General features: G+C 35.5%; 1 protein-coding gene across 2 annotated transcripts in view; it reads left to right on the top strand.

The window, feature by feature from the left end:
- LOC106042138 (cilia- and flagella-associated protein 47) overlaps positions 1-13,498 on the top strand; it is a 308,071-nt gene that overhangs the window by 227,378 nt on the left and 67,195 nt on the right. For both annotated transcript variants that reach the window (XM_066980338.1, XM_066980347.1), the window contains exons 56-57: positions 3,173-3,329; positions 8,022-8,117. In XM_066980338.1, coding sequence (XP_066836439.1) covers positions 3,173-3,329; positions 8,022-8,117 — 253 coding nt within the window. The remainder of the gene's footprint in view (positions 1-3,172; positions 3,330-8,021; positions 8,118-13,498) is intronic.

Genomic DNA, 13,498 nt, shown 5'->3' on the forward strand with positions numbered 1-13,498 from the left:
TTGAGGTTTTTTTATTATTATTATTTTATTTGTCTGTGAATTTTCCCAATTTTTAATGAAGAATACCTAAATGTAGAATAAAGTCATCAACATGACCTACTAGTTGACTGAAAATTGCATCTGGAAACAAAAGGAAAACTGATAATATGATGTAATGTCAATTTCTTCACACAAGCTCTGGTTGAGTGAATCATTTCCTTTCCATGCAGTTTCCTCTCTTTATTCTTGTTGGACGCTCAGATACCTTAATAGATTACTGACCCATGAATTATTCCAATTAAGGGCTACCAGAAGTTTTCAGCAGTGTTTTAAGTAACACTGCAAATGCAAATATTCTTTTATGTGAAGAAAAGAAATAGTGAAGGAACTGATGTAGCAATTTCTTTTACGTTATAGTATTTCTGAAAGACAGATTATTTGTAGGTAGTGTTAGCACAGCATTTATTTTCAGGATATCTCCTCTTAAATACTTAATAAGTATAAAAACATGATGCCAGCAATTGCCATGGGAATAGCGTATGCCCCACAACAGTTCAAGAGGATGGAATGCCATTGTCTTGCCTGAATCATAATGGTACACAGAAGTCTTATCTATATTAAAAAATAATAATTCTTCACCAAATACAGAATCTATGAAACATTTAATAATTCATTTAAAACTTTCAGGAACAAATTGAGCCCTGTCACCTAAATCTTGTCATTCTGTGCATATCCTTTCAAGTAATGGCAAATCTAATTTTTTTTTTATCTGCAGTGAAGTTCAGTCAGTATTGCATCCTTCTAGCTGTTTCATCCAAACCCATTTAACCTTTTCAATATATTGGTATAACCTTTGTAATTTTGAGTGCTCTTTTTATGCTTGAGTCTTTTGAATTTTGTACATTTACATTCATTTTTACTGTTACAGTCCTACTAAATTCATCCCAGGCTATTTTTGCTTGCTAATTGTTATATTGATAACTGACAGTGAATATTTGCAAAGGTACAACTGACGTTACTAATGAAGACTTAAAGAATGTTTCTTGTCAGTGATGGATGTCTCAAACAACTTTTTACCTACAAAATACCCCAATATCCATCTCCTTCTCTTGATTTCTCTGATTAAATATATCTGAATGGATACTTAAGCCATCTGATAGCTAAATAGCTGACTGATCAAAAATCAGTTAATGACAGCACTTACAGTTTCTGATTGTGCTCTTTGCTGAACTGAGAGAAACTGCTCTGTGCTATTACCTGCTTCATTTTTTTTTTTTTTTTATTTTTTTCTGGTTTGAAGCTGCATGAAGAGCTCTTCACAAAATGAATTTGAGTTTTGCTCTAATCATTGTGCTGTACTTTGTGAAATCTGAAATTAACTTTGTTGGGACAGCGGAACAGAAATATCAGCCTTAACATAACCCATGCTCAGAGTCCTAATGTATTTCTTTTATTCTATTCTCTTAATGCATCCCTAGCACTCAGGTGTAGTGTAGAGAATTTAAGAGTAGTAAGTAGTATTAAAGAGAAGCTTAGTGCACTAGTCTAGTGCACTAGTGAGACTGCACCATGAATATTGTGTTCAGTTTGGGGCCCCTCAGTACAAGAAGGATATTGAGTTGCTCAAGCATGTACAGAGAAGAGCAATGAGGCTGGTGAAGGGATTAGAGGACAAGACTTAGAGGAGTGACTGAGGGAACTGGGGTTGTTTAGTTAGGAGAATATGAGGCTGAGGGGGAGACCTCATAACTTTCTACAACTACCTGAGAGGAAGTTGCAGAGAGAAGGGTGTTGGCCTCTTTTCTCAGGTGACAAGTGACAGAATCTGACAAATCAGTCTCAAGTTGCACCAGGAGAGGTTTAAATTGGATGTTAGAAATAATTCATTCATGGAGGGGGTGGTTAAATATTGGAGTGGGCTGCCCAGGAAAGTGGTGAAGTCCCCATCCCTACAGGTATTTAAGAGACTTGTGGACGTGGCGCTCAGGGACATAGGTTAGTTATGGGACTTGATAGTTCAGGTTGATGGTTGGATTTGATGACCTCCCTAGATTCCTTCCTGAGATTCTATGACATGCAATTTTGCTGTCCAACGCTATTTTCTGAATACATGATATCTCATTTTATTTATCGCTGTTTATACTGAAAAGTCTCAATGGATTAGCCACCTTTTACAGTATTTCCAGTTTTGCTGTTAGGTTTGACATTCTGTCTCTTACAGATCTTCCTTATTTTTTCAGACAGGCTATGTAGAAGTAAATGCAATATTGAAGATAACAAAAATAGTGTCTTGATTTTATTTATAGTCCTCTGTTCTCCTTGTGGTGCATAACTTTTTAAATGATAGTGAACAAAACTGATCTAAGGATCACTTTGGGCAGTTTGTAGTTAGATTTTAGTCTATATAGTTCTATAAAGACAGCATCAGGAATCTACAAATTAAACATTTACCTTAAAATAATGGTAGTATCTCTACATTTGCCATTCACTTTTGAAGGTTCCATAATGAGTGGCATTACTAATGTCAATCTTTATAATCTTGAAAGAGCAAATCTGGGGCAGGCAGCTCTTTACTGCCACGCTGAAAATTTGATGAAAATTAACACCTCAGTTTAATTTTCTCTATATGTTTATTATTATATATTTTTTTTAATGCTCTGTGGTGATATTCTATATCCACCAATTCTTTCCAATCCTCTTGATTCTTCTCAGTATAGTTATTAATGTTCTTTCTTACCTTTGGAGTAACAACTGTAGCTCTTTGATGATTGTATTGCTGCCCCATCAATTAATTATTTGCCTTCATGTTGTGTCTTCTCAATAGGACTTCTCACTTAATCTCTTTTCAGATTCTAATATACATGCTTTGAGTTGCCTTCTTGCAATCACCCACGTTTGCATTCATTACACTGGGAGCTCTGAGTAACATGAAAGTTACATACAAAAGGGATGTGAACATCTCCTGAAGTCCCATACAAAAAGCCTTGAACAGTGGAACTATTGATTCCCAGACAGTGATACTTAGAGTACATAATAGCTTGAGGGAATAAGAAAGAATCAAAGCATTAAACAGCACTTCACTCACAAGAGAAAAGAGACATAGAACACTAGAAGAAAGAAATAGGCAATTTCCCTTAAAATTTGTAGGTCTGACTGGTGAAATAATAAATAATGACACAGTTTTCATCCACAGCTTATAGAATGGATATTTTACCTGTTGGGGACTGGTCTTCCTCCTCAGTTGATGGAACCAACTAGCATAAGTGCGTGCATTTTCCAGGGTTCTTCTGTCATCATATCCTTCAAAAATCCAACTTCTGAAAATGTTCTGGTAGATGTCATGCTAACAGGTACAGTATTGTTTTTGGGTGGGGGGAGGAACTTAAGCTCCTTCATTGCGTTAAAAGTGTGGGTGGGATATGATTACATTTGACTTATTCCATTTCTAGGAAACAAGGATATTGTGTATCATTCACATCCACCCTGAAAAGCTATACAGACTATGCTGTGGAAACCGAGAAAGAACATAAACCTCTAAAACCCGTTCATAGTAGATCACTTCCATCACAAAAACTCATGTTTACATGCAGCTGGTTGTTTACTCTAAACTGCACTGGAACATTTAAGCAATAGGAGTCGAGTCTCCTGGGGTGTATTTTGGGAGCTCTATGTCTAAGACAAATAGCTAATGTTTTGTTTCAGTTTTGTTCCTCAGGTGTTTTCCAAAATATTTTTTCAGATTACAGACAGTTAAAGAATTTCATAAGAGCAAAACATTTCAGGTTACTTCTGATTGATGTTCAAAGCAAGTATGTTTCAGAAATAATTTTAAACATACTTCAAGAAATAATATAAGATCCAGAATTAACAAGTATAATTAAGTCACTGTCCATACTGAGATTTCACAAATGGTGTAGAAATCAAGTTCAAAGTCCCAGATTCTATCTCAAGACTAAATTTGTCTTTCAGTGAAGCAGAGAGCTTCAGAATGTTCTCTGAATCTCCACGTGGTCCAACATAATATGTAGCATCATAAAACAAGTGCTAAAGCATTTCTTAGCATCTGCATATAACAAAAATCAAAGATACACCTTTCAGCAGCCACTTTCAGCAAAATCAAACATATACAAATGTAAGCTTTAAGCCAGGTTTACACAGTCATGCTCTGATTTGGTGTTTGTGGTGCGTAGACAAAGAGAAGAAAGAGGATTTTTACAAATGTAGATTCATGTTTATTTGCTGCAATGAATTAATGCTTTTTAATAAATTACAACTTCTGAGATATGAATTAGAAATACAAAGACTTGTGAAAATTGAACAATATCATATATGAAAAAATTTGAGAGCAGTTCTCGTATCTGCTAGTGAAGTAAACTCCTTCTATAAAGTCACCACCAAGTAAAGTCTCCCTTCAACAGCATTCATGGACATCTGGTTGTCTCTTATAAGCTCATCACAGTCAGCATTTTTGTTTGTTCTATGATTCTGAGAACAACAACAACAACAAAAACCTTCTCAGTGGTCTCCTAAGAATTCAGTATAAAATTTTCAGAACTATCATTTTGAATAGATTGTGTTTCCAAAAGTCTATTGCTACGCTTGCTTTCTTGTTGATCCCTAGGTTTAATTTTGATCACTTAATTTTATTAGATTTTTACCATATATTGTATAATATCTGTAGGGTAATACAACAGGATATCACAAAACTTAAGCTGAAAAACAGATAAAGCATCAGTTGGCACTTGGGCTATTAGCTGTTACAGCTAAAATAGTTCAAGTCCAAACAAGGTGGGAAAGTCTTGATGCTTTGCACTGAGTTAAAATTAAGTCCCATGGCTTGTTATTAGCAGTGCCAATACCATATTCACTGGACTAAACCTAGATGAGGTGGAATGAAGAGCATGTAACAAAAAGTGAGTATAAAAGCACCATGAGAGTACCTAGCAAAAACATCAGGAGGGCCACAGCCCAGAAGGTGTGGAGACTAACAGAAAGTAACGAGTTTTTAAAGGTAGTTGCCTAACAAAATTTAAGAAAAATGCAGATGGGTCTATGGATGGATGTGGGGGAATCAACTAGTTACAGACAGTGCAGAAAATGCTGAAGTGTTTGATGTCCCCCCACCCCCCATTAAGATTTGCAAGCAAAAACTTCTCCCAAGGCAGCATGTATTGACATGGTTTGAAATGGAGACAGGCGCTCATCAGGAAGCTATGGGCTGTGGGCTACTTATAGCAGCTGGATTCATTCCAAGTCCAGATAAAATTCATAAAGTGATAAAAGAGTTGGCCAGTGTGATTGTGAGTGAAAATTCATGGTGATCAGGAGATATCCCTGATAAATAGAAAAGAGACATATTGTTCTCTTTTAAAATTGTAGAAGCAACACTGAAGAAGTGGTGGGTTGATCAGCCTCACCTCAGCACCTGGTAGGGTCGTTAGACACATCCTCTTGCACTCTGTGCAGACCAATACAGTACATTTCCGAGCACATGAAAGTCAAGAAGATAATCAGGAGTAGTCAGATGGCTTTGTTAAGTGCAAATCATGACTGACTAACCTGATTGCCTTCTACATGGAAATGACTGATTATGCAGATGAAGGAGGAGCAGTGGATATAGTATAACATGATTCAGTAAGACTTATCAGTGTTTCCTGTAGCACTCTCATTTGGAAGCTAAGGAAGTCCAGATTAATGAACAGACTGCTGAGTAAGTTGAAAATGTGGATGAACAATTGGTCTCAACGGATAGCGATCAACAGTTTGACAGTTAACTGCTGGCTGGTAATGAGTATAGTACCCCAGGGGTCGATCCTGGGGTCCATATTATTCAAAACCCTTATTAATGACCTGGATGATCATAGAATCATAGAATGGCTTGGGTTGGAAGGAACCTTAAAGACCATTCAGTTCCAACCCCCCTGCCATAGACAGGGATGCCACCTACTAGATGATGTTGCCCAGCGCCTCTTCCAGCCTGGCCTTCAACACCTTCAGGGATGGGGCATCCACAGCTTCTCTGGGCAACCTGTTCCAGTGCCTCACCACCCTCTGAGTGGAGAACTTCCTCCTAAACTCTAATCTAAATCTCCCCTCTTTTAGTTTAAAACCATTACACCTTGTCCTGTCATTATCTGACTGAGCAAAAAGTTATCAGTCTTTTTTATAGGCCCCCTTTAAGTATTGAAAAGCAGAAGTAAGGTCACCCCGGAGCCTTCTCTTCTTCAGGCTGAAGAGTCCAAGCTCTCTCAGCCTTTCATCATAGGAGAGGTGCTCCAGCCCTCTGATCAACTTCGTGGCCCTCCTCTGGACCCATTCTAACAGCTCCACATCTTTCTGGTGCTGGGGGCCCCCAGATTTGGATGCAGTACTCCAAGTGGGGCCTCACAAGTGCAGAGCAGAGGGGGACAATCACCTCCCTCGACCTGAGTGCAATGTAAATTGGGGGAAGCGGCTGACATGATGAACGGTAGAGCTTCAGTCCAGAGGGACACTGATAAATTATTGGAATATCTTTTTTTCTGATTGCTCTCATTTGTCAACTCATGGGGCAGCTACACTGGGGCGGCTGAAGATACAGTATTATTTTTTTTACACTGTTACTAATGCAATCTTCCTTCTAAAATGTTTACCTTTTGTATTTCTCTCATTCTATTTTCCCTTTGTGATTATTTTATTTATCTTAGTTCAGACACATATAGAAGCACTGTGAATTACTAGCTATGCAACCCACCCTATTTGCTTGGGAATTAACTGATTATACGATTTCTTAAAGTACAGGTGTGTATTACATGTGTGACATGAAGCTTCCCAGTGCAGATCGTGGAATGTGGCATGCTTTATTCTAGTGTGAAATGCAATCTGGTATTCTGATTTGTACAGCAAGAAGACCAGTTATGAGAAACAAATTTGTACGGTGATCTTTATGGAACAAAACCCGTAATTGTCCTCTTAAACCTGTCTTGAATTTTTTACCCTGTTTCCTTCTTTTCAAAGAAAGAGAAACTTAGTCTTATAATCAATGTTCAGCTTAGTATTTATGGTCTTTACATGTTCTGGAAAGTAATTTAGTTGAACTTTTATGTTGTCCGGATATAGTTTACCTGGAAAGGTAATGAGTGTACTAACTCATATATTGTAGATATCGTAGTAATACAGATATATGTACAGACGACACTAAGTTGGGGATGACAGCAGGTGACACCAAGATGGGGGGAAGTGTCGATGTGCCAGAGGGTAGGAAGGCCCTGCAGAGGAACCTGGTGAGGATGGGTCTATGGGCAGAGGCCAACGGAATGAGGTTCAGCATGACTAAGTGCTGGGTCCTGCACTTTGGCCACAACAACCCCAAGCAATGCTACAGGCTTGGGGCAGAGTGGCTGGAAAGCTGTGCAGAGGAAAAGGATCTGGGGGTGCCGATGGATGTTCACCTGAACATGAGCCTTGTATCAGGAAAAGGGTAGCCAGCAGAAATCTATAGTTTCCTTATATGGTCCTTATATAGATTTAAAGATTCCTTATAAGAAAACCATTTCAGATAGCTTTTCTGCCATTGCAGTATCTCAGTTTAAGAAAAAAAGTTGCTTTAGTAATATATTAAAGTATGTAGGCTTTTCTTATGCACCAACCTTTGATAATTTGAAAGTGTCTTTGAATTCTTTTAGTTTGCAAATAGGTTGCAAATTTCATTTTCAACCTCTAAACTACTTTCCAAAACCTGAAACTTTATTCCTGAGGTGAAATAATTTTGAGACTGTCTTCTCACAAGAAACAGGACATTCGATATTTTCTATCATGAGAGATTCTCTTCACCTTCCTGAACATCTTTGTTCATTCTTCTGTTCCTTAAAGCTATTTTAATTTTGTTCTGTAAACATGTGGTCTTCTCCAGACAGTTTGTTGTATTTTTGTGTATCATATCTTCTGTCAGCAGTTTGCCATTCAATGTTACTACTCTTTAACACGGGATATATTATTCAGAAGTAGTCAGATTCTTGGTTGTTTATTTTATTTATTTATTCATTTATTTTTTTGGTCTTCAGGTCAGGAACAGTCCAGTTGTCACCTCAATGCATCTGTCCTAGCCAAGTTCACCACTAAGAAATCTGCTTTCCATCTTCTGCTCAAACAGACACGAGGTATGTAATTTATTGAGTTTTACTTTGAAATTTTAACAAGGTATGGTCTTTTATGGTGCCTGAAAACCACAGTGTATGTAAAATTCAGTGTTTTGATGAATGCAGCTATTCCAGTTGATGTGCTGAATCTGAGTACTGTGGAGCCCAGTATTACCCCAATGCCACTGTCGTTTGTTAAACTTAACAAATACAAATACATATACAAATTAAAAAAATATATATCAGATATAAAAATATATATATATATCAGGTGTGCATCCAGTAAAGTTCTTCTCAGGTTTGATTTGTTCATTTTTGATAATTATTTTTTATTTTTTCCTTACCTCTGCAATGATTTTCTTAGGCTATTGGAATATGACTTCTTTTGTAAATAATAATAAAGACTATCAAAGCACAAATGTTACTAGTGATGCTGATGTGTAAAAGAAGAGGGCTGCAGCCTGACCTCGTAATAGGTGCTATAAGTATTACATAAAAGAGTGAATGAGCCCATACAGTAATGTAGTCTTGATGTATTTCTACAAAATGCTATGAACTAAGAAACTAAATTCAAATAAAGTAGTATTTCACGACTGTAAAGATGAACAGCAAAATTATTAAAATGTTCATGAACTATTATGAACATCAATTGTTAAAATTCTTAAATAAATTTAAATTGAATGGCTTCTTAATTTTTTAGTGAATAATTATATATTTTATAATAACTGCAAATACACTTGAAAAACAATATTTACAAATATTTAAACTATTATCAATACTCATATTATTTGTTTATCCTGTAGCAAGTCACTGTTTCCTAAAACCTGAAGTATCAGAAAGGAAAAACATGTAAATGCTAAAAAAAATCTTTAAAACAAAATGTTTGTTTATTTGAGGGATCAGTTAAGGGTAAAAGGAAAGGGTAAGAAATTTCAGGAATAAATGTTTTAGGCATTTGATAACTACTACTACTTTTTATTGAACTTAAAGAAAACAAAATAGGAAATAGACTTCACAATTATTGAGTTCTAGATTGCTTATCTTTCTCTTCAGACTTGCCTGTCCTTTGAATTGTTTTTTTCTAAGACAGATTTGCTATTGCAAATTACTATTTTCTGTATTTTCCTATGTTGCTCATGGTAGTTTCAAAAGTGACAATAAAATCTAGAAATTATAAACTTGAACTGTCTGGAAAGGATTTAAATATTTGACTTTATTTTTGAATTATATTTTAGGTGGCATTATAGGTCACATCTGATCTGAGATAGAATACGAAGTAGTTAATTGCCTTTAGTGTTGTAATCTTACCAATCTGTTTTACATCTTGCATATGATAGAAATTGATTTATTCAGTTTATTCAGTATTCTAGCATTATGGCAAAGCTTGGATAGAATTAGAGTATTTCAGTTATTACAATTATTCATAAAGAGGCTTTCAACTTCTGCTGAAGCTTAGGAGTTAGATAGTCTTCTATATTTACAGAGAATATTTAAATAATTTTCCTGATATCTATTTTTATATTTTTATATACTTCTCAGGTATGCCTTCTATTTTCAAAGCGTATAGATAAATTATTCATATCTTAAAATATAAATTAAAGAAAAAAAAATGGTTTGCTAGTATCTCATACAATTGCGTGCCCATCCATTTCTGTCTGTTATAATGTTGCATGTTGATATAGATATCAGAATAAGCCATACAATTTTCCTCGATGAGGTGATACCTAACTATTAAATACCAGAGTTAGAAAAATGAAATGGGGATTATTTGTTTTCAATTTCATTCAAAAATTTGCCAGATACTCTGGTTTTCCTTAAGATGTACTTGACTACCCTACTTGAATACCCTTCTGTTTTAAGGGATGTTGCAGACAAACTGTTTTTGTTTTCTCTCCTTGAAACTTACTATGCTTCAGCAATATTTCCAAGTGATATAGCGAGAATGATTTAGAAGTAGAAGAGGTAAGAATTTATCTGAACATCGGATCATTTTCTAAAAGTAGATTTTACCCAGGCATATATGAAAGTTTAAAATCTTGCCATTTCTTTGTGCTGCCCTGTTATGTCCTTTTTTTTTTTCATAGAAGCTGTGAGGGGCTGTCCAAAGCAATCTAGCACAGAAAGTACATATTTAAAGTGACAGAGCAATTAAAAGAAATATTACAACAACAATGCAATCTTCATAAATTGTACTTTTCAATACTTACTCTTTTATATCAAATATTTTCATAATATAGATCTTTTTCTCTGAGGATTCTGCAGCCTAATCTCTTTTGTTGGGAGGCAATAAAACCAGTGAATGCACACTTGTTTAGCACCTAGTCTCATTCACAATTTAGGGACAATGGAATCTTGTTAAGAATCATATTTATGGAAAGATTCTTCTTAGTATACTTAACAGTAGGTGAAGTGTGGATTAGGTGCAGGTGTTACAAAGACTACTTTATCACTGTTCCCTATAGCAAAGAAAGAATACTTTGAAAACATGTTGAAATCAAATATTCTTCTTACTAGACTTTCTGGAATATGATTACCTGATCATTTTATATGCAACATTTACACTTGTGGAAAAACTATGCTTGCTGCTAGTTAATTACTTGTTTTGGTTCACTGACTCTGTTTTGTCTAATGCAAAATACAGAGGGAGAAATTCAGAAATAGTGAAGTAGGCTGAAAATCTTGGAATCGTGTTTCACCATCCTTTTACCAAAAAAAAAAAAAAAAAGGCAAAAATACTAACCATGCTGTGAAATTGTTGCTCATGTTAGTTTTTTTTTTCCCCCCTGCCTTAGCTTCACAGTAGTAACCTAAGACTTCTAGACTGCGTATTACTCTTTCCTAGTAACACAGACTGCAGTATTTCTCCTGGTCCTAATATGAAGTTGTGATCCCATTTTCATTCAGCCTTCATTCTAAGCAGTTTATAGGTTAGCAGACATCAGTGTTCCAGGAGGTCAATAAGTTTGTCTGTTGTGAATGACTTGGTATACCATCACAGAAGAACAGCTATCAGAACCTTATTTTGTAGATCTCTCTCTTCACATTTCAGTGTAATTTTTATAGGATATATTTAAAAACTTTGACATTTTAAAGCTATCATTTCACCTGTTGCATGGTCATTTCTTTTCCTTTTTTACTGAGATCTCTATGATTATCTATTTAATTTTTCCCTTTTCACTGTTTTTTAGTATAAAATACATGTATTTACTAACCCTCACAAGCGCTTAGGAAGGCAGGCTAAAATATATTCAGTAAATGTATATACTGTGAGAGCAACATTTTCCAAAACGCTGCCTGCAGTGTTAAACCAGTGATGGCAATCAAATTTGAGATACTAAAATTGTGTATGCATGTCAGAAACATTATAGTTTCATATTTTATTAGGCAATAATTGAAAAAGCATTTTAGTATATTTTTTATGATGTGCTATGATTACGGATAATTCAGCTCTTAAACTAATTTCAGCTAAGAAAGGGCAAGATTTTTGCTCAAGTCTTCAGACCATTTCCCTAAAATGTCAGATTTCAAGACTTAGTTCTTTATTTCTATATTTATTTGCACTTTTTTTTTTCTTGCAATCACTTTCTAAGACTGAAAGACAATGAAACTAACATACCAGGTTTCCTTAGTTCACAGGAAGACTCCTTTCTTTATCTTTTATAATTATTTCATTATCACAAGATAACTAGAAAATCTACAAAAAAGACCTATGAGAAAAAGTTCTTCATTCTATCAGACTATTTTGAAATGATGTTGGAAACTGTTGAGCTCTCTTTTCTCTTGTACGTTCTAACTACATTCTGTACCAATGGTTTGGTCACTTGCAAGAAAGACGTAATTTTATGCTTTATAACTTACATCAGAGGTTGTGTTAAGAAGCAGTCAATATTTATATAACAACTTGTAGAAAAGGTGCGTTCAAGCAATAAAAAGGCTATACAGCAATGTGCATGTCTTAGGCAATAGTACACTATTTTTATCTTCAGAAAAGATAACAATGAAATTAACTGGAGAAAAAAGAAACGCTCCCTGAGTTGCTGAGGCTATTCAATGTTCGGAGGCTCATTTAGGCTATGTTTACATTAACAAGTACTGTGAGGCAATAGCAGTTGGTGTGTTGACCAAAATTGATACTTAAGACCTGATGTCTAGACTTGCATGTATTATGGAAGTTTTGTATATGGCTCTCTAGGATCTGATCTCATGGACTACACGCTTCTGAGTGAATGTAGCACATCTTTTGGTCTTATTTCTTCCAAAAAGATTCCAGTTTGCACAACTCATTGCAAACCAGAATAAAATAATTGAGGATAGTTGGGAAATTCATTTCAAAAAACGTTTTCCTTCTTTTGGGGGTTTTAGATTCAACAATTACTTTTTTTTTTTTTTTTTTTTTTTTTTTCACATGCGTTCACAGGGAAACTGTTCCTTTGAGATGCTGGAGAATTTGGATGCCAGATTTCCTTTGAATTTCCTTGGTCTACCTACTCTCCTGTTTTATCTATCCAAGACTTCCTTCTTTCTCATGAACTTTTGCTACTTTTATTTAGTTTTGAATCCTCCCTCCCTCCCTCCCTCCCTCCCTCCCTCCCTTCCTTCCTTCCTTCCTTCCTTCCCTGAATTTTCATCTTTTGAAACTATGAAGTTTCATTTTCTTCAATAAAACTGTTCAACAGATGTTCTATTCATGTGGTGCATGAATTACTCATGCTACACAAGATTAATTCAGGAAGTTCATAGACTAGTTTCAGGTCAAAAACCACCACTGTTCATGAGAGTAACCTCCAATGCCCATGGTGCAGATGGAAAAAGAAAGTTCATGATTCTTGATTTAGCTTTTTTTGAACATTTTCTAGATAGTGTAAATAACTGCTAGCATGGATTTGTTTGTGAGGAAGATTTTAAGTAGACAGCAGAATTTCTTATCCTGGAGTGGTCATAAAAATACTGAATTTGAGCACATCGTTTAGGCAAATTTGAAAATAATGTAAACCTTGGTAGAACAGCTTGAATTGATCCTAGGCTGCTCTGAAACTTAGGTTGTTGGTTTAAGTTTTTCCTTTTCCCCTTCTGGCCCACTTACTGTCTCACAGGTACATTAACTATTTCATGATTGGGTACTATTTGTACAAAAGGCTTTGCAGGTAGGCGATAGATGTCTGTCTGCCTTTATGTCTAGGACTTTGGGACTGGTAGGGAACAGCTTTTAGTATGTACTCTGCAATCAGAATGTATACAATTTAAGAAAGCACAGCTTTGATTTATTTACTAATAAGTGTAGTAGATAACCAGGACTAACATGTTGCTAAGCTTGGTATTAGTATGCTCACTGTTCCCGGTGAGACTCATGATGCATATTTGCTGCCCAGGTAGTCATCAGTCATTTAGGAAAGGGTCAGCCT

This window comes from Anser cygnoides, chromosome 1 (genome assembly GCF_040182565.1).
Source record: "Anser cygnoides isolate HZ-2024a breed goose chromosome 1, Taihu_goose_T2T_genome, whole genome shotgun sequence".
NCBI lineage: Eukaryota > Metazoa > Chordata > Aves > Anseriformes > Anatidae > Anser > Anser cygnoides.